This window comes from Lynx canadensis, chromosome B2, assembly GCF_007474595.2.
Source record: "Lynx canadensis isolate LIC74 chromosome B2, mLynCan4.pri.v2, whole genome shotgun sequence".
Lineage (NCBI taxonomy): Eukaryota > Metazoa > Chordata > Mammalia > Carnivora > Felidae > Lynx > Lynx canadensis.
This window is the reverse complement of record NC_044307.1, coordinates 15381536-15402458: the sequence shown is the minus strand read 5'-3', so window position 1 is coordinate 15402458 and position 20923 is coordinate 15381536. Positions and strand designations below refer to the sequence as shown.

At 46.9% G+C, this 20923-nt stretch overlaps 1 protein-coding gene and 1 long non-coding RNA gene across 8 annotated transcripts in view; one reads left to right on the top strand and one right to left on the bottom strand.

Annotated features, from left to right (window-relative positions):
• PHACTR1 (phosphatase and actin regulator 1) overlaps window positions 1-20923 on the top strand; it is a 567248-nt gene that overhangs the window by 496168 nt on the left and 50157 nt on the right. For 6 of the 7 annotated variants that reach the window (XR_004343598.1, XM_030314829.2, XM_030314827.2 and 3 more), the window contains 2 exons: window positions 1890-2211; window positions 20591-20838. Coding sequence is in view for 6 of the 7 variants with exons in the window: in XM_030314829.2 (XP_030170689.1) it covers window positions 1890-2211; window positions 20591-20838 (570 nt within the window). In the remaining variant the exon portion in view is untranslated. The remainder of the gene's footprint in view (window positions 1-1889; window positions 2212-20590; window positions 20839-20923) is intronic. The other variant, XM_030314831.2, reaches the window with a different exon arrangement.
• Window positions 6654-20650, bottom strand: LOC115513581. The gene is made up of 3 exons (XR_003968749.1): window positions 20589-20650; window positions 15451-15453; window positions 6654-6664 (listed from the first exon to the last, which is right to left on the bottom strand). It is a non-coding gene; the product is annotated as an uncharacterized LOC115513581 (long non-coding RNA).

Genomic DNA, 20923 nt, shown 5'->3' with positions numbered 1-20923 from the left:
GACGGCTCGGAGCCTGGAGCCTGTTTCCCATTCTGTGTCTCCCTCTCTCTCTGCCCCTCCCCCGTTCGTGCTCTGTCTCTCTCTGTCCCAAAATAAATAAACGTTGAAACGCCCACAAAATCATTAAAAAAAATAATAAATAAAATAAAATAAAATTGGGGCGCCTGGGTGGCGCAGTCGGTTAAGCGCCCGACTTCAGCCAGGTCACGATCTCGCGGTCCGGGAGTTCGAGCCCCGCGTCGGGCTCCGGGCTGACGGCTCGGAGCCTGGAGCCTGTTTCGGATTCTGTGTCTCCCTCTCTCTCTGCCCCTCCCCCGTTCATGCTCTGTCTCTCTCTGTCCCAAAATAAATAAACGTTGAAACGCCCACAAAATCATTAAAAAAAAAATAAAATAAAATAAAATAAAATTGGGGCGCCTGGGTGGCGCAGTCGGTTAAGCGCCCGACTTCAGCCAGGTCACGATCTCGCGGTCCGGGAGTTCGAGCCCCGCGTCAGGCTCCGGGCTGACGGCTCGGAGCCTGGAGCCTGTTTCCGATTCTGTGTCTCCCTCTCTCTCTGCCCCTCCCCCGTTCATGCTCTGTCTCTCTCTGTCCCAAAATAAATAAACGTTGAAACGCCCACAAAATCATTAAAAAATAAATAAATAAAATAAAATAAAATTGGGGCGCCTGGGTGGCGCAGTCGGTTAAGCGCCCGACTTCAGCCAGGTCACGATCTCGCGGTCCGGGAGTTCGAGCCCCGCGTCAGGCTCTGGGCTGACGGCTCGGAGCCTGGAGCCTGTTTCCGATTCTGTGTCTCCCTCTCTCTCTGCCCCTCCCCCGTTCATGCTCTGTCTCTCTCTGTCCCAAAATAAATAAACGTTGAAACGCCCACAAAATCATTAAAAAAAAAAAAAAATAAAATAAAATAAAATTGGGGCGCCTGGGTGGCGCAGTCGGTTAAGCGCCCGACTTCAGCCAGGTCACGATCTCGCGGTCCGGGAGTTCGAGCCCCGCGTCAGGCTCTGGGCTGACGGCTCGGAGCCTGGAGCCTGTTTCCCATTCTGTGTCTCCCTCTCTCTCTGCCCCTCCCCCGTTCATGCTCTGTCTCTCTCTGTCCCACAAATAAATAAACGTTGAAAAAAAAAAAAAAAAAAAGAAAGTGAATTTGCAACTACGTGGATGGAACTAGAGGATATTATGCTAAGCGAAATTGGTCAGAGAAAGACAAATACCCTATGACTTCACTCATAGGAGGACTTGAAGAGACAAAACAGATGAACATAAGGGAAGGGAAGCAAAACTAATATCAAAACAGGGAGGGGGACAAAACACAGGAGACCCTTAAATACAGAGAACAAACAGAGGGTTGCGGGAGGGGTGGTGGGAGGGGGGATGGGCTAAATGGGCAAGGGGCACTAAGGAATCTACTCCTGGAATCATTGCTTCACTCTACGCTAATCAACTTGGATGTAAGGTGTAAATTGAAGAAGAAGAAGAAGAAGAAGAATTAAAAAGAAAGTGCCGGCTGAAAAGGATTGTGTTCACATGACAGTGGTAAAATTGTAGACACCATGCCATTTCCTAGAGCAGGTCTGGTTAAAGTTCCAGGGGTTTCTGTGATCACACAGAGCGCATTCACTTCCCCTTCCTGCTGCTGGTGAGCCTAATACTTAGCCTGATGGCCGTGTGACCCACATGGCTAATCCCTGGGTCCCTGAGCTCCCTCGAGGCGGGAAACCAGAGCGGGTGGGTGCTGGGTGGGCGTCACCAACCCTGCTGGTGTCTTCAGTGGGGGCCCGCGTCCGTGCCCACAGTCCCAAGGTGGGTACGAGTGGTGTTCTAGGTCTCTTCCGCCCCCCCCACCCCCCCAGAACTCACGTGTGCCTCTCGCCCTCCTTGTGCTGCAGATCCTGGCGCCCCTGTGAAATTGCCTTGTCTGCCAGTGAAACTGTCCCCTCCGCTACCTCCAAAGAAAGTCATGATCTGTATGCCTGTAGGGGGGCCAGACCTCTCCCTGGCGTCCTACGCGGCCCAGAAGAGCGGCCAGCAGAGCGGGGCCCAGCACCACCACACGGTCCTGCCGTCCCAGATCCAGCACCAGCTACAGTACGGCAGCCTCGGGCCGCACCTGCCCTCCACCACCGGCTCCCTCCCCATGCACCCCTCCGGCTGCAGGATGATAGAGGAGCTGAACAAAACGCTGGCCATGACCATGCAGAGGCTGGAAAGGTAACTGGCGGGGGGGGGGGGGGGGGGGACGGGAGGCAGGGCAGGAGGGGGGTGGGCTCGGCCGGGTAAGGTGGTCGGGATCTGACCATGACTGAGGAATATCAAGACCAGGGTAAGGGCTCATTCTCACTTGGGGTGGGGGGCGGGGGGCGGGGAGGGGAGTTTGAAAGTAAAACCAGACCGAAAACCGAATGTCAAGGGAAGTATGGAAGAAAAAAAAAATGTCGCCTGTCACATTTATCGGAAAGGAGAAGTGGGACATCTGGATGGCTCAGTCGGTTGAGCATCTGACTCTTGATTTCAGCTCGGGTTGTGAGATCAAGCCCCACGTTGGACTCTGTGCTGACAGTGTGGAGCCTGCTTGGGTTTCTCTCTCTCTCTCTCTCTCTCTCTCTCTCTCTCTCTCTCTCTCTCTCCCTCTCTCTCCCTCTCCCTCTCTCTCCCTCTCCCTCTCCCTCTCCCTCTCCCTCTCCCTCCCTCTCTCTCTCCGTCTCTCTCTCTGTCTCTCTCTCTCCCTCTGTCTCTCTCTCCCCCCCCCCCGCCCCTCTCCCCACTCTCTCTGAAAAAAAAAGAAAAAGCAACAGATGTATCCACATATGTACTGTATAAATAGCATATGTGTAAATATATAAATACATAGATATATAATACATATTAAACATTTACATTTGTAATAAATTATATATTATATAAAATATATATTTAATGTAAGTTTTAAATATAAATATATTAATATATGTATTTATATGTGAGTATATGTAAGTACATAAATACGTATAAAGAGTAACATATATGTGTTTTGTATATAACACATATGCTTCTATAACTCTTAACATTTCTTGAAAACATATACACACAGTCATTAATAGTGGAGGGCACCGGGGTGGCTCGGTTGGTTAAGCGTCCAACTTCTGCTCAGGTCATGATCTCAAGGTTCATGAGTTCAAGCATCACGTGAGGCTCTGTGCTGACAGCTTAGAGCCTGGAGCCTGTTTCGGATTCTGTGCCTCCCTCTCTGTCTCTGCCCCTCCCCCACTTGTGCTCGCTCTCTCTCTCTGTCTCTCTCTCTCTCTCAAAAATAAATAAACATTAAAGAAATTTAAAAAAAATAGTGGCTATCCCTCAGATGGGGAGAAGGAGAGAAATTCTTTTATTTGTCTATTACATATATTTCTGTACTAATTTTCTATTTTGTGTATATTATTTTTATAATGGAGAAAGATGATTTGAATATGAAATAAGAAAGGATGGGAGCCGGCAGGACAGCAGTGGAGAAGTAGGGGGCGAGGAGAGGTAGAAAGGCACGCCCTTGTTTTTGCTGATGAAGGAGGCGGGGTGCTGTAGCCTGATTACTGAGCCATTAATGTTTAGCCACACCTGATGCGGCCCCCTCCTTCTCCAGAATCCTCCTCTAGTTACCTTGCTGGGAGATCTGCGAAGAGAATCTGAAGGACTCGTTCTGAATGTGTGTGTGTGTGTGTGTGTGTGTGTGTGAGTGTGTGTGTGTGTGTGTGTGTGTCTGTCTGTGTGTGTGTTCAAATACCACCCCACTTCTGCCAGATTTCCCAGTGTGATTCCAAGGCATGTTGCTTGACCTAATTCCCTAGCATCACAGGAAGAAAGTGTTGCACTCCACCGTGCAGAAGGTGTCTGGAGTTCAGGACCGTCTGTATCTGTCCCAGAGTAGTGACAGCTGTTAGCTGGGTCCTACAGATGGGAGAATTGTAGTCTGGAGGGCCTGCTGGCCACCAGAGGGCCAGAGGCAAGATGAACCTGGTCAGGAGCTTTCTGATCTAGTGTCCAGACTCTCAGCCATGTATTCTGGGTTTGGGCTCTAATTGATTCCAGAGGAAGTAGTCGTTGCTAGGAACTCTGACTTGGTGGTATATTAATATCCACCCTCACTGAAAAAAGATTGCTTTGGCCCCTTACCATCCTTTCCAACTACTGTTATTGTTAATAAGGAAGGTAGTCGTTTCAAATTTGGATGACACTTTTTAGTCTTCGATGGACTATTATCATCTTAATCCTCACATCAGCTAGGGAGGCTGGGTTAGTAGAGAAACTAAGGCAGGCTAAGTGAGCTCCCCAATGCCAGCTTCTCAGAAGAGTGGTCCACAGATTGCTTGTTGGCCATCTGCAACCCTATAGGTACAGAAACTGAGAGCAAGCTTTTAGACACTTTCCTACTGATTGGACAATGATTTTATGTCTGTTGAATATGATAATAGAAAAGGGTTTCATTTTTTATATATTTTCTATCATGTTTTACAAAAGCATCAGTCTGTGATAGATTGAAAATATAAATATCCCAACCAACCGGCCAACAGAACTGGTCCTTCCTCACAGATGTGTTGAAAAGCACCATCCCAGGTAGTAAATCGAGGGGACACATTCCCCAGCCTGGGTCTTCCTAATGCAAATCCAGAACTCTTTCCGCAACAGGACAACTGTTGTCCTGGAGACAGCTAATACTCAACATAATTCCCGATCCCCACGCCGACTATATATCGAGTAAGTCTTCGTATCTCGTAGGAACTTGAATCAATTGAAAGAGATTCTCGCAGGAACTCAGGACAGCGTGTTAGTTGCTAAATACGTCTCTACTCAAAGGATGCCACTTTAAGAGTTTCCATGGAAAGTACTAACCAAGTGACACGCTGTTCTTCAGTCATTTCTGCGCGTGTTTGCAGAACATTTCAGTTGAGTGTAGACCAATGGATAGGTCTTTTGGACCCAGACCGGGTCAGGTTCTTTACTGAAATGAATCCAAGAAAACAGATTTGTTCTGTTCCATAATATCACAATATAATATGGACACAGGGGATAGGAAAGGGAACAGCACGACCAAGGCAGCCCCCTGTGCTCCGTGCTACCCTCAGACTCTTATGACTTCCTGTCTCACTCCCTTCCTGTCTTCGGTCAAGACACAGGGTTGTTCTGATAGACCAGCCAGGACATAGGGAATTCATGTATATATCACTCTAACAAGATCACCCTCCAGAGAAAGAGAAGCCTACCACCGAAAGAAATAAAGATGGAGAGATTTGGAGGCACCTGGGTGGCTCGGTTGGTTGAGCACCCGACTCTTGATTTTGGCTCAGGTCATGATCTCACGGTTCGTGGGCTTGAGCCCCTCAGTGGGCTCTGTGCAATCAGTGCAGAGCCTGCTTGGGATTCTCTTTCTCTCCCTCTCTCTCTGTTCCTCCCCAACTTGGGCTCTCTGTCAAAATAAATCATTGAAAAGGACCATAAAAAGCACCCAGGCAGCCAGCCCACTGGCTACTGCAGTGTTCCTGACCACCTGTCCTCTACTCCCCGTGAGAACAGGAACCTCCCTGGGTCCCAAGATAGCCCACCCTGTTGTCAAGAAGGTACGATTATTACAAAGTTATTTCTTACGTTAGGTCAAAAGCTTTACTTCTCATAACTTATACCCCCTCAGTTTTCTTTCCCTGCCTGTGAAAAGCTTCCCAAGCTTTGAAGGTAGCTACCATTGACTTTATGAAGGGCTTCTCTCCTCCGCACGAATAATCCCTAACTCGTTATAATAATCATTTATTGAGATGGCTTCTAGACCGTTTATCGTCTTGTTCGTGGTCTCCCAAGAATACTCTCAATCCGTTCCAAATTACTCTAACCTGAACTTGCTCAATGACACAAAAATGTGACACGGGGTTGGTCGCTCACAGCATTGGCTCACCCGTTCTGGGGGGGGAGGGGTACAGGAGGAGGGAAGGAACTAGAGACTAAGTTGAAGCAAACTTGAAGGGGGCCGTGTTTATCCGAGGTCACGGGGCTGCCCTCGCCTGCGTGGCCAAGCTGGAGGCCGCCCCCGCGTCACGGTAGGCGTCTAGGATCCAAAATCGTAAACTGCTGGGATTTCAGCCTGACGCCTTTTCTTTTTGCCTTTGATTCGAGGGACTTAGTCCATCCAATCAGTTGTCTTGTTACATGGCACGCCCTGAAAGTGTCCAAGAGGCAGTAGTGAATGTTACACCAGATTCCACGGAAAGTCACCCTTCAGTGGCCCCTAAAAGGCACATCGCAAATCGGTTTGATCCAGTCTTGTTGGAGATTTTGTTTTTGTCGGTTTCCTGAAATCACATGGTCTTCGTTTCCTTTCCTGATGATTCATATCTTTTTTGAAAGTGATGTTTTATCATTCCAGGTATCATGTGGTTTTTAATACCTGCAGTACGCTCTGTGATCTAGTTGACATAAATCCTGGAATTCAGACCTAAAATCGTAATCAGCCACTAATTTTCTCATCTTACTTCAGTTCATCGGTTCCTTGTCCTCTGGCTTCCCTATTAGTAAAATGACGATGGGAGGGGCGCCTGGGTGGCTTAGTTGGTTAGGTGGCCAACTCTTGATTTCAGCTCAGGTCATGATCTCACAGTTCGTGAGTTTGAGTCCCACATCAGGCTCCGCACTGATGGTGCAGAGCCTGCTTAGGATTCTCTGTCTGTCTGTCTGTCTCTCTCTCTCTCCCTCCCTCCATCCCTCCCTCTCTTCTACCCTTCCCACGCAGTCTCTCTCTCAAAATAAGTAAACTTAAAAAAAATTTAATGTTTATTTTTGAGAGAGAGGGACACAGAGCACAAGCAGGGGAGGGGCAGAGACAGAGGGAGACACAGAATCCGAAGCAGGCTCCAGGCTCTGAGCTGTCAGCACAGAGCCTGATGCGGGCTCGAACCCACGAACCGAGAGATCGTGACTTGAGCTGAAGTCAAACGCTTAACCGACTGAGCCACCCGGGCGCCCCTTAAGGGAATACACTTTAAAGGATTCCTGCTTAATTGAGGAAAAGGAAAATTCATACTTCCAATTGCTCAGGCCAGAAATCTGGACATCAACCTTAACGCCCTTCTTTATCTTGTATTTCATGTCTGATGGGTCTGCAAATCCTATCAGGTCTATACTGAGAGCCACTTTGTACCTGCTCCTGCTACCCAGTGGCCTAACCTCCACTGTCCCTCCCTCCTGGTCTCCTGTTTCCATTCCTTCCCCTTCAGTCAGACAGACAATGTGTAACAAAAATCAGATCATGACATGGGGCGGCCTGGGTGGCCCAGTCGGTTAAGTGTCCGACTTCGGCTCAGGTCACGATCTCACGGTTCGTGGGTTCGAGCTCCACATCGGGCTGTGTGCTGACAGCTCGGAGCCTGGAGCTCTGCTTGGGATTCTGTGTCTCCCTCTCTCTCTGCCCACCCCCCGCTCGCGCTCTGTCTTTCTCTCTCTCTCTCAAAAATAAACATTAAAAATTTTTTTTCCAAAAATCAGATCATGATTGAATTCGTTTTCGAGAACGGCCATCACAAGGGACCGCAGACTAGGGCACTTAAACGACAGAAGTTTCTGTGCTCACAGCTCTGGAGGCTGGAAGTCCAAGATCAAAGTGTCACAGGGCTGGTTTCTCCTGAGGCCTCTCTCTCCTTGGTTTGTAGATGGTCATCTTCTCTCCTGATCTCTGCTCAGGACCTGTCCCACTCCATAACCTCATGTTAGATAGACTGAAGTAGGTTGTTAACTCTAATGTGAACGTTTCTGGAAATATGGCTGTATGAGCAAGTCCAGACCAGTGATGGTCAACCAGATGCCGAAAGGCTTCCAGAACCATGCTGAACTCTCAGCAATGCTTATTGATTACCACATGCCAAGCATTGTGGTAGTCACACAATAACATCTGTGGCCTTTCCTTTAAAATAATAATATTGATAAGTGTAGGGATATGATTAGTTTAGTATGCTTGCTTGTAATGTCCCCATTTTTATATTTATATATTAGCTGGGGATTAAGTTACTACCTGTCAAGAATATTAAAAAAAAAAAAAGAAATAACTTCAACTTTGGACAGAAGCAAATGAAATCAGTAGCCCCCGCCCCCAAGATTCCTTCAATCTTTCGAATCCCACTATTCCAGAATTAGAGAACTTTCAAAGGGCACAGCTGATTCATAGTCCTAGGATAAATCCATTCCATGGTGACAAGTACTTTTTTTTCATGTGACCTCCAGGGTCACAGGGAATTCTAAAGAATAATTCATGGTCCTGAACTAGATGATTTCCAAGGGTTTTTTTTGTAGCCGTAACAGTCTAATTACTGCTTGTGTTAATAACGCTTCCGTCTACAAATCAGAGTGTTCTGTGATGGTAAGCAGATGTACGTTGGTGCCCTGGCAAGGACGAAACTGAGCACCTAAATGTCATTTGCTTATAAAGTAGCACTGGTTTGAAGAAGTTCAGTGTTTTGTTCGTCACATATGAAACAACGTGCGTTTTTAAAGAAATGCGTTTCCGGGAAAGGACTTTCCTCCTCGTATTGATGATCGTATTTGTCCCTGACCTCAACACCGGTATCGTCAGCCTCCTACTTTAGGTCATATCTTTGTGAAGCATACATTTATCTTCAAGTGGTGGCACGTCGGCAGTGTTTTATAATTTAACTCTCATTCTAAGGGGGGCGTGACGTGATTTCAGTGCAAGGTGAGGTCACTGGGAGCAAGACCGATCTTCCCCTGCGAGGTGAGGAACAGACTGCTTAAAAGGAAGGTTAATGAGACCGCGAAAACCATTGGCATCTTTTGAAGTCTTGAGAGGATAAAAAAAAGGGAAGTATATTTTCAAAAGAGAATCTGCTCCTGAATTCCTAAGTGTGCGTGAGCAGAAACCCTGCTCTTGCCCGATGCATGACTGTTGATTCTTTGGTCTTCTCAGAAACCGTTGTCCGGGAAGATTTTTCAGGCAAAAAATACAAAAACGCTAAAGGAAGTGTTTTGATAAATTCATGGGCAATATCCATAATGACTGGTTGATGAAAAATGGCCAGGGTTTAAGTATAGCCCTAGTTAAAACCGCCACCCCCAGCATTGACCGATAGGAAGCTCACCACACCAGCATTACCCTCTGAGAAAGCAAACCGGTTTCTCCATTCAGCTGATGAGGAACCAAACCTGGTGTGTGAGACCCTGGTGAGTGGCCCAACCGGGTCTCAAGCATAGGCCTCCTCACTGCACGTCCTACCCTCCTGGCATCCAGCCAAGCGTGACCCAAGACTCCTGCTGGTGTCTGCGGACAAAGTCGTGTGAGAAAGCCACCACTGTTTGGCTCCTCCGTCAGGACCGGAGGATGCTGGGAAGGGTGGGCTGCGGGTCAGACTGGGTGTGCCTTAGGGTTTTCTTTTCTGACACCCAGCCCAGACAGGATTTCAGAAATGTGGGTCCCTGGTCCTCGTAAAGGGCAGAGAAAGGGTTGTGAATGAATTAATTTAAATTCATCACCACTGCTGGGGAGAACGAAGCTCCAAACACATTCTCCACTCGGGAAGGCTCAGACCCTAGTCTATATATAGAACGGCATAGTTTCCTGCTGACTAAAGTCCCACCAAAAAAAACCCCACAAAGAACAAAGCTCTGATGTTGAGTTTCTTATCTTAGAAGGCCACGATAAAACACACAAAGCGAGCCTGCTTGCCTAAAATGAAGCCGATTAACGATTTTCTTGGATTTCAGTGGTTATTTCTGTCACTCTTCAGCCTCGGGCGCTGCAACTTGTACCCTAATTTCTCACACGTTTTTGGTCTCTAGGAAGAAAACCGTTCTCTCTCCCGTCCGAAAACTCTCTTTGTAACTTGTGGGCCCCAGAACTCAAAAGCTCTTCCTCTGGAAGTCTCATTTCACTTTCAGTGTTACATTTGTAGATAATCAATTTTCTCTGTCCTTCGAGGAGATTAACTCCGTCTTAAAAACTTTAACGAAGCGTGGCGTCTGAAATCCGATGCCAGAAAGCGGTCTCTCCTTATTACACGTTTTCCTTCAGTAAGGGATGATAAAATGGTCCCCAAGTATTTTCAAGGAAGATTAGGATTTAAAATAGACGGTTTTCAATTTCAAAACCTGTCCCCATTTTCCTAAAAGAGTATCAAAGGTGTTTGATAATCCCCCGACGCATGGATGAGGCCCGTTAACCATGTGATGGAGGTAAAGCGATGATTATGAAGCTTCCTTGTCAAGAGGCCAACTGTGGTCATGACCCTGAATTCTTGTAGAGGTTTTGGCATGCATTTCTTTATGAATTATTAAAAAAAAAAAAAAAGCTCTTTCTCCCTTACCAGTAGTAAACATGACAGATAAGACAGGCTCTTAATTTTCAAAGTCCAAGGATTTCTTAGAAACATGTGACTATTTAAATGATAGGAAAATGGCGGAGGGGAGGTGGATGGAAATCTGAGGGATGCGTTTGTAATCTCAATCTGTGTGTTTCCTACTTGGCTTAGTAAGAGTCAAAAGGGGGAGTCGGATTTTCCAAAGACTCGATCAATGTTATTCTTCTTGGAGATAGGACCGAGTGAGCAAATAAAACTTTTCACTTCTGCGATGTATCATGGGGACACGACGAAGGAGCAGAGAGTTGGAAACGTATGCTTTTTCTGATGTAGGACTGCCCTTTTGCTCTCAAGCTTTTAGACGTTTTCTGTTTTCAGTGTGTTGAAAGCAGTAGGCATCCCGTTTGAGGTAAATTCTTCTTTATACTCTCCTGTTGGTTCATTTTTTTTTTTTCCTTGAGGGGAAGATACCATTTTTGGTCAACGAAGGCAAAACAGCGTCCGCATCCTTGTGGGCTTATGTTTCAGTGGAGGAGACTGATGAAAACATAATGTGCTTAAAGCAGGGAGGGGGCACTGAAGAAAAATAAGGCAGGGAAGTGGGACGAGATGATGGTGAGGCCTTTCTACCCTCAATGATATAGGCATCAATGTGGCCACAAGACACCCACTGCATTCCCCCTTTTTAGTGACAGCACTGCATTATCCAAGGCTGGATTATTCAGCCTCTCAGTTATTCTCCTCTCTCTTGCGTCCTCTTCTGCCTGAACACCTACTCACCCTGAAACTATTATGCTGCCTGAGTCCAGAATTCAGACCTGCTTCTGTGTTCCATAATAGCCTTGGGGCTCTTCAAAGCAAAATTCCTAGCAAGAGAGTAGTTGGGTTCTGTGAGCATCTCTTATCCTTGCTTTTTGATAGATGGAAAATTATGTTTCCCAGTGTGTTTTCTGGAATTTGGGGTGCAGACGGCATTTCACAGCACGTACATGTACAAGAAAATCGTCGGCATCGAGGGTTCTCTGGGACAAGACGGCATGGGTGATGCCGAGGGCACAGGCTCAGGACATAAACCCACGTTTATGTCCCTGCCGTGATCACAACCACGCGATCACTTGTTTTCTGAGAAACGTAATGCCCTCGTCCGTAAGATCATAACAGTACCCTTCCTAACTTTGCAGCGTTTTGTGCAAATTAAATGAGATGATGAACATTTACACAGCACTTTTCTAGGGCCCTTAAAGGACCATTTGTGTTAGCTATTGTCATTTTTTGGCAGGATGCCCCCCACTCCTTCATCCTGAGCCGTGGAGCCCCTGCTATATTTAATGCGTAGAATGGAAATAGTCAAAATGGCACAGCTGTCCGATGTGTCGTAAATATCATTGCATGTTCATCCCTAAGACATTTGCTGAAAAAATTACAACATTTGGAGCTACGTGAAGGGGAAACAGAATCTCCTCTTTTTCCCCATCCCTGGAGAATAATTTAGGGCCTTTGGTGTTTATTTAAATTCATTATAGAATGTCATAGAAGAAGAAACCACCTAGATTTCATCTAGCCCAACTACCTCACCTTACAAGACAGTCTAACTCTGGACAGTCTTAATGGAAGTGACCTGATAGGCTGTGAGTATAAAATTGGAAAATGTGAGTATAAAATTGGAAATGATCTGGGTGGCTCAGTCGGTTGAGTGTCCGACTTCAGCTCAGGTCATGATCTCGCGGTTCGTGGGTTTGAGCCCTGCTTCAGGCTCTGTGCTGACAGCACAGAGCCTAGAGCCTGCTTCGGATTCTGTGTTTCCTTCTCTCTCTGCCCCTCCCCTGCTCACACCCTGTCTCTCATAAATGAATAAATGTTTAAAAAAATTTTTTTTAATTAGAAAACATAATGACCTTAACTCTTTCTTACACGTGTTCTGTGCTCACGTAGTCCCAAGATGGAAGGCACGTGGGTACCATGACATTCTTCCTTGCCGAGATCTCTTTGCCTTATCTCAGATTATTTTCTTAGGGAAACACTCTCTAGATCACGGTTTCCAAAACCTTAATTCTCCTTCCACAAGGATATTTTCCCTACGAGGGCAAGGCTCTAAAGGTCACGGGGATCGTTATTTTATGAATTAAATCATAGATACGATGCGTCCTACTCTGATTCCAGGAGACTTCGGTTCAAATATTTGCCTGACTTTTCCATCAGTTCCAAAAGCATGCACAAAAACGGGGCTGGGGGATAAAGATAATTAATAACCCGCCTCCATCAGCGATGCTCACGGTAGGTGGGGCAGGGGGTAGATGCATAGACACGTAATCACAACGTAAGGTGACCAGTGCTCTCTCAGAGGTGGGCTCAGGGCCTGGAAGCAGAGAGAAGGGCCTGGTTTCTATTAGAAAAGTCAGAAAAGGTTGCTCAAAAGCAATGGCACATGAGCTATCCCCGAAGGGAGGGGGATGCCCCAGGCCACACTCCAAGGGGATAGTTCTGAGCCTGAGCGATGGCAGGAACAGAGAGGAGGCAGGAAGGCTCCCAGTGTGCTTGGGAAGCAGCAAGCGGCCCAGTGTGGCCGGCTCTGGGGTGAAGAATAGTAACAGAGAAGGTTGAAAGGAAGCATAGGACCATCTCATGAGGCCACAGGGGGTGGACTTTATCACGGTGACAGTGAGACCCTTCAGAAGTCTCCAGTGGGAGAAGTACCCCATCAGACCTGTCTGGCAGCCCTAGAGATGGTGGGGAGGGGAAGGTTCTGGAAGCAGGGAAAGGTTCAAAGCCATAGCAGGACTTCCGCTTCTGCCTGGGCAGCGGTACGGTGACGTCAGTAAGGGGTAAGGTTCTGCTGTCTTACTGCCTGAGATCGGTAACGCTTGCACCACTGCAGCTGTGACCTTGGCCGTGTGCCTCACTTTTCCTCTCTAAAACGGGGGGATGACAGTAGTACCTACCCAACAGGGTTGTTGCGAGGCTTGCCTGAACCAGTATGTGGCACAGGGGGAGCTGTTAAAATGTCAACTGTTACCCTCTTTGTGTGCAGTAGTACGGTAACGGTAAAGGAAGGTCCCAATCGGGAAGCAGGGATGAGAGGCTTTATGTTTACCTGTGGTTCTAGTTCCCAGGCAGCTAACTGGGGAGAGGAACCTCGAACACAAACCACAGGCAACGAGATCCCTCTGAATGCCAAGCAAACTCAGTGCTCCATCCCAAGGAGTTTTGCTGTGAATGGTCTAGAAGGGATCTTATTACATGAGTCAGCTTTTTCCTCCAGGAGTTTGACCGGGTCCCCAGTTGGTGTGGTGACTCTTTCGGGCCACTGGGGTGTCATTTTGTAAATCACTGACCTGGCTCACTCAAGAGCCCGCTCGGAGCTCTTGCATTGGTGGGGTGACCGCTCAGGGCCTGGAGCAGGGATGCAGGGAATTTCTGCAGTGGACGTCTGATAGCATCAGTGGGATGGCTGCACCCTCAAGGACCAGCCTGGGACACAGCAGGTCAAGAACTTAGGAGAAAGGATCCGGACGGTTCCTGATCATTCAGCGGCTGCTGCGGATTCCCAACGGTCGTTGCCACGGGTGCCTTGGAGAGACTTACATGGTACCACTCTGAGGACACGGCAAGTAGCAAAGCTGTTGTGGATATCCTGGGCCAGTAGCTCCCAAATGGGCAGTTTTGCCCCCACGGGAATTTTGGCAATGTCAGGTGATATTTTCGGTTGCCGCAACTGGAGAAGGTGCCACTGGTATCTACTGGGTAGAGACCAGGGACGCTGCTAAGCCCCCTGCAGTGACCCTCACCACAAGGAGTTGTCTGTCCGGCCCGAATGGGAATCGTGCCGATGCCGAGAAAATCTGGTCTAAGCCATTATTTAGCTAAAATGTGAGATATGCATTCTTGGTAGCACATCAGTTGAGCGTAGGACAACTTTTCTCTAAAAGTTTTTAACAGTCGCGTATTTAGTTTAACCTAAGTTCTAAACACACATAATAATTAGCACATAAAACCCGTGGTTACAAAGCTGTTGCTTAAGATGAGGCTGAAATGGTGTTTGTGTTCTTTTTATGTTTTAGTTTGGGAAGAGACAGAGGGGTACCTGGGTGGCTCAGTCAGATGAGCATCAGACTCTTGATTTCGGCTCAGGTCACAATCCAGGATCATGGAATCAAACCCTGCATCGGACTCCACACTGAGCATGAAGCCTCCTTACGATTCTGCCTCTCTCTCTCTCTCTCTCTCTCTCTCTCTCTCTCTCTCTCTCACTCAATCTGCCCCTCTTCCACTCACGCGCACTCTCTTTCTAAAATAAAAAAAATAGTATAAATGGACTTCAAATATGGCGGGGACACACACACACACACACACACACACACACACACACATATGAAGTGAGTGTAGGTGTGATCAAGGTTAGGAAACGTTGGTTTAAGCCAGGGATCAGAAAAGCTTGTTGTTTTTCCGTTGACTGTATTCCTCATGCGGTCCTTTCATCCCTGTGACCTCTTCATTTCCGTAACTGGAAGCCTGTACGTCCCACTCCCCTTCACCCATTTGCCCATCCCCCCCACCCATCTCCCCTCTGGCAGCCACCAGTGTGTCCTCTGTATTCATGGGTCTGTTTCTGCTTATTCGTTCTGGTTTTTAGATTCCACATATAAGTGAAATCATATGGTATTTGTCTTTCCCTGACTTCTTTCACTTAGCATAATACCCTCTAGGTTTATCCATGTTGTTGCAAACAGCAAAAATCTCACTCTTTTTTATGGCGGTGCATTATTCCATCGTGGAGATACAGATATATGTCTGTCTGTCTATATAGACGTATATACCACATCCTTTTTATCCATCTATTGAAGGACACCTAGGTTACTTTCATGTCTTGGCTATTTTAAACAATGCTGCAATAAACATACCAGGCATACATGTGTTCGAATTCATGTCTTCACTTTCTTTGCGTAAGCACCCAGTAGTGGAGTAGGGTAGTTTTATTTGTTTTTTTTTTTTAAATTTACGTTTATTTATTTTTGAGAGCGAGGGGGAGACAGAGCATGAGCAGGGGAAGGGCAGAGAGAGAGGGAGACACAGAATCCGAAGCAGGCTCCAGGCTCTGAGCTGTCAACACAGAGCCCGACGCAGGGCTCGAACTCACGAACTGTGAGATCATGATCTGAGCCGAAGTTGGACGCTCAGCCGACTGAGCCACCCAGGCACCCCTGGGTAGTTTTATTTTTTAATTTTATTTTTAAGATTTTGAGGAACCATGCTGTTTTCCACTGTGGCTGCACCAGTTTGCATTCCCACCAACAAAGCATGAGGGTTCCTTTTTCTCCACATCCTCACCAACACTTGGTATTTTTTGCCACACCATTCTGACATGTGTAAGGTGATACCTCATTGTGGTTCCGATTTACATTTCTCTGATGATAAATGATGTTGATCATCTTTTCAGGTGTCTGTTGGCCATCGGATGTCTTCTTTGGAAAACTGTTCAGACCCTTTGCCCATATTTTAATTGGTTTGTTTGTTTGATATTGAGTTGTAGAAGTTCTTTATATATTTTGGTTATTAACCCCTTGTTGGATATGTCATTTGCACATATCTTTTCCCATCCAGTACGTCGCCTTGTTTTATTGATGGTTTCCTGTGCTGTGCAAACGCTTTTTCTTTTGGTGTATTCCCAATGGCTTAATTTGCTTTTGTTTCCTTTGCTTGAGGAGACAAATCCAGAAAGTTGTTGCTAAGGCCAAAGAGAGCCCTACCTATGCTCACTTCTAGGATTTTTATGGTTTCAGGTCTTACATTTAGGTCCTTAGTCCATTTTCAGTTTATTTTTGTGTATATTGTAAGAAAGTGATTCAGTTTCATTCTTTTGCATTTGGCTCTCGAGTTTGCCCAGCAGCATTTATTGAAGAGATGGTCTTTTCTCCATTGTATAGTCTTGCCTCCTTTGTTGTAGACGAATGACCATTAAAGCGTGTGTTTATTTCTGGGTTCTCTGTTCTTTTCTGTTGATCTGCATGTCTGTTTTTGTGCCAGTACCATACAGCTTTGTAGTATATCTTGAAATCTGGGATTATGATCCCCCCACCCCCACCCCAGCTTTGTTCTGCTTTCTCAAGATTGCTTTGGCTCTTTGGGGCCTTTTGTGGTTCCACACAAATTTCAGAAAACATTTTCTGATAGTTCAGATAGTAAATATTTGAGGCTCTATTGCAACTACTCACCTCTGCCTTTTGGAGCAAAAGAGGCCAAGGCAGTCAGCGTGATGAGGTCCTCAGATGAGTCAACAGATGAGTCCCTTTCCCAACCTGACCCCTTACAATGCAGCGTCCAAGATGAAGCCTTTAAACTCCGTGCCCAAGGGTGGCCTGACTGTGGTAAGGTAGAACACTATTACTTACTCTGGTTAGTAAGATTTAAAATACTTACAAAGAAGTAATGCTATCTTGTACACGTTTCCTCCACCTTGCACATGTACAGTTAGTGGGGTTTGTCTTTAATGTAAGTTCACAGTCTTCCCAGTATCCCAATTCAGTTTTTAGGTACAGCGTACTAAAACATGATGAGTTCAAATTCCCACCCCCTTCTGTACTACCTGGGTCCTCACGGGCCTATTAATTGCCCTCCCAGAGCCTCACTTTCCTGCCTACCAAAACAAGGATAATGACACTTCTCCTGCCGAGTTGTTATAAAGATGAAATGAGATGCCAGATGTGGAAGTTTCTAGAATAGTGGACAACCCGACCAGTAAATGTTCACTTTTTCCACTCCCTCCTTTCCTTCTCTTCCTCACTTCTTCCACATATTTGATGAGGATGCCCCCTTTTTGTCGTTAAGCCATTGATGAAAGTGCCTGCCCTTCAAGGAGACTACAGCTTGGCTGGGGAGGGGAGGCAGCAAGCAAACAGATGATCACAGTTTTCGCAGTGGTGGAGTCCCTGGAGAACATAGGCATCACCTCAGGCATCGCCTGACACAGATATTAAAAGCTGCATAAAATTAACCCCGTGGAGGTGGGAGGGGAGCACATTCCAGGCCAAGAGCATGTAACACGTCGTTGCATGTGGCTGAGGGGTAAGTTACATGGCGATGGGGAACAGGGAACGAGGGTGGGTTTAATAATATGGGTCCAAAGGATACAGGAGTGCTGATGCATAGGGGCACATGCACCCCAGTGTTTCTAGCAGTGCTTTCAACAATAGCCAAATTATGGAAAGAGCCTAAATGTCCATCAACTGATGAATGGATAAAGAAGATGTGGTTTATATATACAATGGACTACTACTTGGCAATGAGAAAGAATGTAATCGTGCCATGTGCCGCAACGTGGATGGAACTGGAGGGTATTATGCTGAGTAAAATAAGTCAGAGAAAGATATCGTATGTTTTCACTCATATGTGGAGCTTGAGAAACTTAACTGAAGGCCATGGGGGAAGGGAAGGGGGAAAAAATAGTTACAGAGAGGGAGAGAGGCAAACCATTAAGAGACTCTTAAATACAGAGGACAAACTGAGGGTTGATGCGGGGGCAGTGGATGGAGGAAATTGGTGATGGGCATTGAGGAGAGCACTTGTTGGGATGAGCACTGGGTGTTGTATGTAAGTGATGAATCACGGGAACCTACCCCCAAAACCAAGAGCACACTTTACACACTGTATGTTAGCCAACTTAACAATACATTACATTTTGAAAAATAATAATAATATGGGTCAAGTTGTGCAGGGTCCTGCACATCGTGCTCTGTTTAAACTATTGCTCCCAGGCTGATGGTTTTCACTTCTCTTTAACAGTGAGAACTTTTCCTGGGAGCAGATCTGCTAAGTGACAACTCTAATATAGAAAACCAGCCTTTACCTAGACTGATGTTCGGCTAGGCGTTCCCCTTCCTGCCCACAAACGCCAGGGGTGGAGGCCAGATGTAATCAGGTGGTCCGTTTACGTTGATTTAGTTCTTGGCCTTGACTAGTATAGCTCATAAGGTAACTGGATTTTCCCTTTGTGTCACTCTTGGAGCATTGGTTTTGTGGACGGGGCAGGTATTCAGAATCCTAATGGGCGAAGCAAGACGATCTGGGGTTTTGGCAAGTTGCCCTGACAGCGGTGTGGTCAGTCTGAAGCTGAGAGTACTTTGAATCCACTTGGAAGGCCATTTCTCTAAATACCAGGAGAGGGCCTCGTTTACAGGCACGTCACATGCACGAACCCTCCTCTTACGATAGGTTTACCTAATTTTGCCCAAGGGGACTGGGGCTCAGAGAGGTTAAATAATTAGCCCATTGTAAAGATTTGACAGTCAGTGGCAAAACTTGAACTCGGATGTGTATATCTTGACTCCTCAGACTGAGGTCCCATAACAAACTTTCCAGCCTCCCCTCAGCTAACTCTCCTCTCCTTTGTTTTTTCTTGCTGCCCTTTGGCTCCCCAGTGACCCGCTGTGTGGGATTATCTGGGTATTTGCCTTCTACCCAGCACCTTTCCTCACATACCGCTGGCAGCCAGTGGATATTTATGAATCAGACCCTTCTGATGGATGCACCTCGCTTCCCGGGAGGCACCTTTTTTATCCTTTGTATATCCTTGTGGTAAATTAGACATTCTATCACCTGCTAGATGCATACTTCAGCAAGATGAAGTGATTGGCCAGGCGGGGTCTTCAGAAGTATCTCGAGGGCCCCCAACAGGTGCTCGCCGATCACCATGACCAGTCCCTGTTTCACGAGGTGGGTGGCCTAATGCCTCGCGCCTGCCACCGTGGCCGGCGGGCCCTCCTTACGGTCCTGTCCTCGAGGCCTCAGTCTCCCCTGCACCAGTTGTGAAGGAGGAGAAACCACGGCCTCTTGTTTATCACGGCCTAGCCGTGAGGCTGAATCTCTTACCTTCCTTTGCACGATCTTTCTCCTTTCTTCATCCTCTTGAGACAATTTGGAGCCTTCTGTCTTTTAAATTTTTTTTTAGCATTTATTTATTTTTGAAGGAGAGAGAAAGAGTGTGAGTGGGTGGAGGGGCAGAGAGAGAGAGGGGGAGACACAGAATCGGAAGCAGGCTCCAGGCTCCGAGCCATCAGCACAGAGCCCGATGCGGGGCTCAAACTCACAAGCCGTGAGAGCATGACCTGAGCTGAAGTCGGAAGCTTAACCGACTGAGCCACCCAGGTGCCCCTATTTTTTTTTTTTTTTAATTTTTGCTATGCGCTTCCTAATTTGCCTACAGTGAACTTAAATGGTTTTCATAATGAAGCAAACCATTTTTAATTAAAATATATATTTTATCTGAATGGGTTCAATTTAAGAGGTCAAGCCAAGAACGTCATCATTGTCCCCTGGACAACTGATCTACGAAATAACCAGACTGACATGACCCGTGGCTGCTGAGAGTCTGACACTGTCCTTGGGAGAGGAATCCCTCTAAGGCATCCAGGACCCTGTTGACCCTGATGGTCACACATGCATCTCCAGCCTCGTGGTCCCGCCTCTACTCTTCCTCTACGTCTCTGTCCATGACGTTCAAAATTATTTCAATCTCCTGGGGCACCTGGGTGGCTCAGTTGGTTGAGTGTCTGACTTTAGCTCAGGTCATGATCTCATGGTTCATGGGTTTGAGCCCCGCATCGGGCTCTGTGCTGACAGCTCAGAGCCTGGAGCCTGCGTCAGATTCTGCGTCTCCCTCTCCCTCTCTCTCTCTGCCCCTTCCCCGCTCTCTTCTCCCTCTGTCTCAAAATAAATAAACATTGAAAAAATAAAAAAAAAAACTATTTCAGTCTCTGCCACACTCAGCCCCTCCCAGTCATTGCTGTGTAGCTTTGAAAGCCAGACCTCCTGCGTTCTCTCTTTCTTTCCTGGATCCCTAGCTTTCCCCTCAAATCGGTGCTTTTACTCCTTCTGTGAAACATGTGGGTGTGCAAAGGAACCTTCCTCTGACACTTGGAGATGTGTGTCTTCACCGTAAATATTTCTGGAATTCAAATTATTTCAAAAAAAAAAAACGTGTTTTTATGTTTCTAAATTGTGATGCATCCGCAAGACAAAAACATTGTTACCATGCTAACCATTTTAACGGGTACAGCGGACGAGCATTAGGTCGATCCACACCGCTGTGAAAGCCTCATCCCCATCCGTCAGGAAGTTCTGCCCTGAAATGTTTAGCTGGGAGATAAGAAATGGGACTTGAAATGCCCGGCAGACCCTTCGTCCCTGAGGACGGGGACATCGGAGTTTTGGAAAGGTTCTGATGCATTTATGTGACATGTTAGCCAGGATTAATGGTCTGTCTGCTTCTTGCCTTCGAACAGCTCTGAGCAGCGGGTCCCCTGTTCCACTTCTTACCACAGCTCTGCTTTGCACTCCGCTGATGGCGTCACAAAAGCAGGACCTCTGGGCCTTCCAGAAATAAGACAAGTGCCAACCGTCGTGATTGAATGTGATGACAATAAAGAAAACGTGCCTCATGAATCCGACTACGAAGACTCTTCCTGCCTCTACACAAGAGAAGAGGAAGAGGAGGAGGAGGAGGAGGAGGGTGACAGCTCTCTGTATACCAGTGGGTACCCCCCCCAGCTCTTCCCCGGGGAGGGGGGAGGGCGGGGCTCATGGGGGGAGCTGCCCTCCGCTCTGGGTTCCAATCC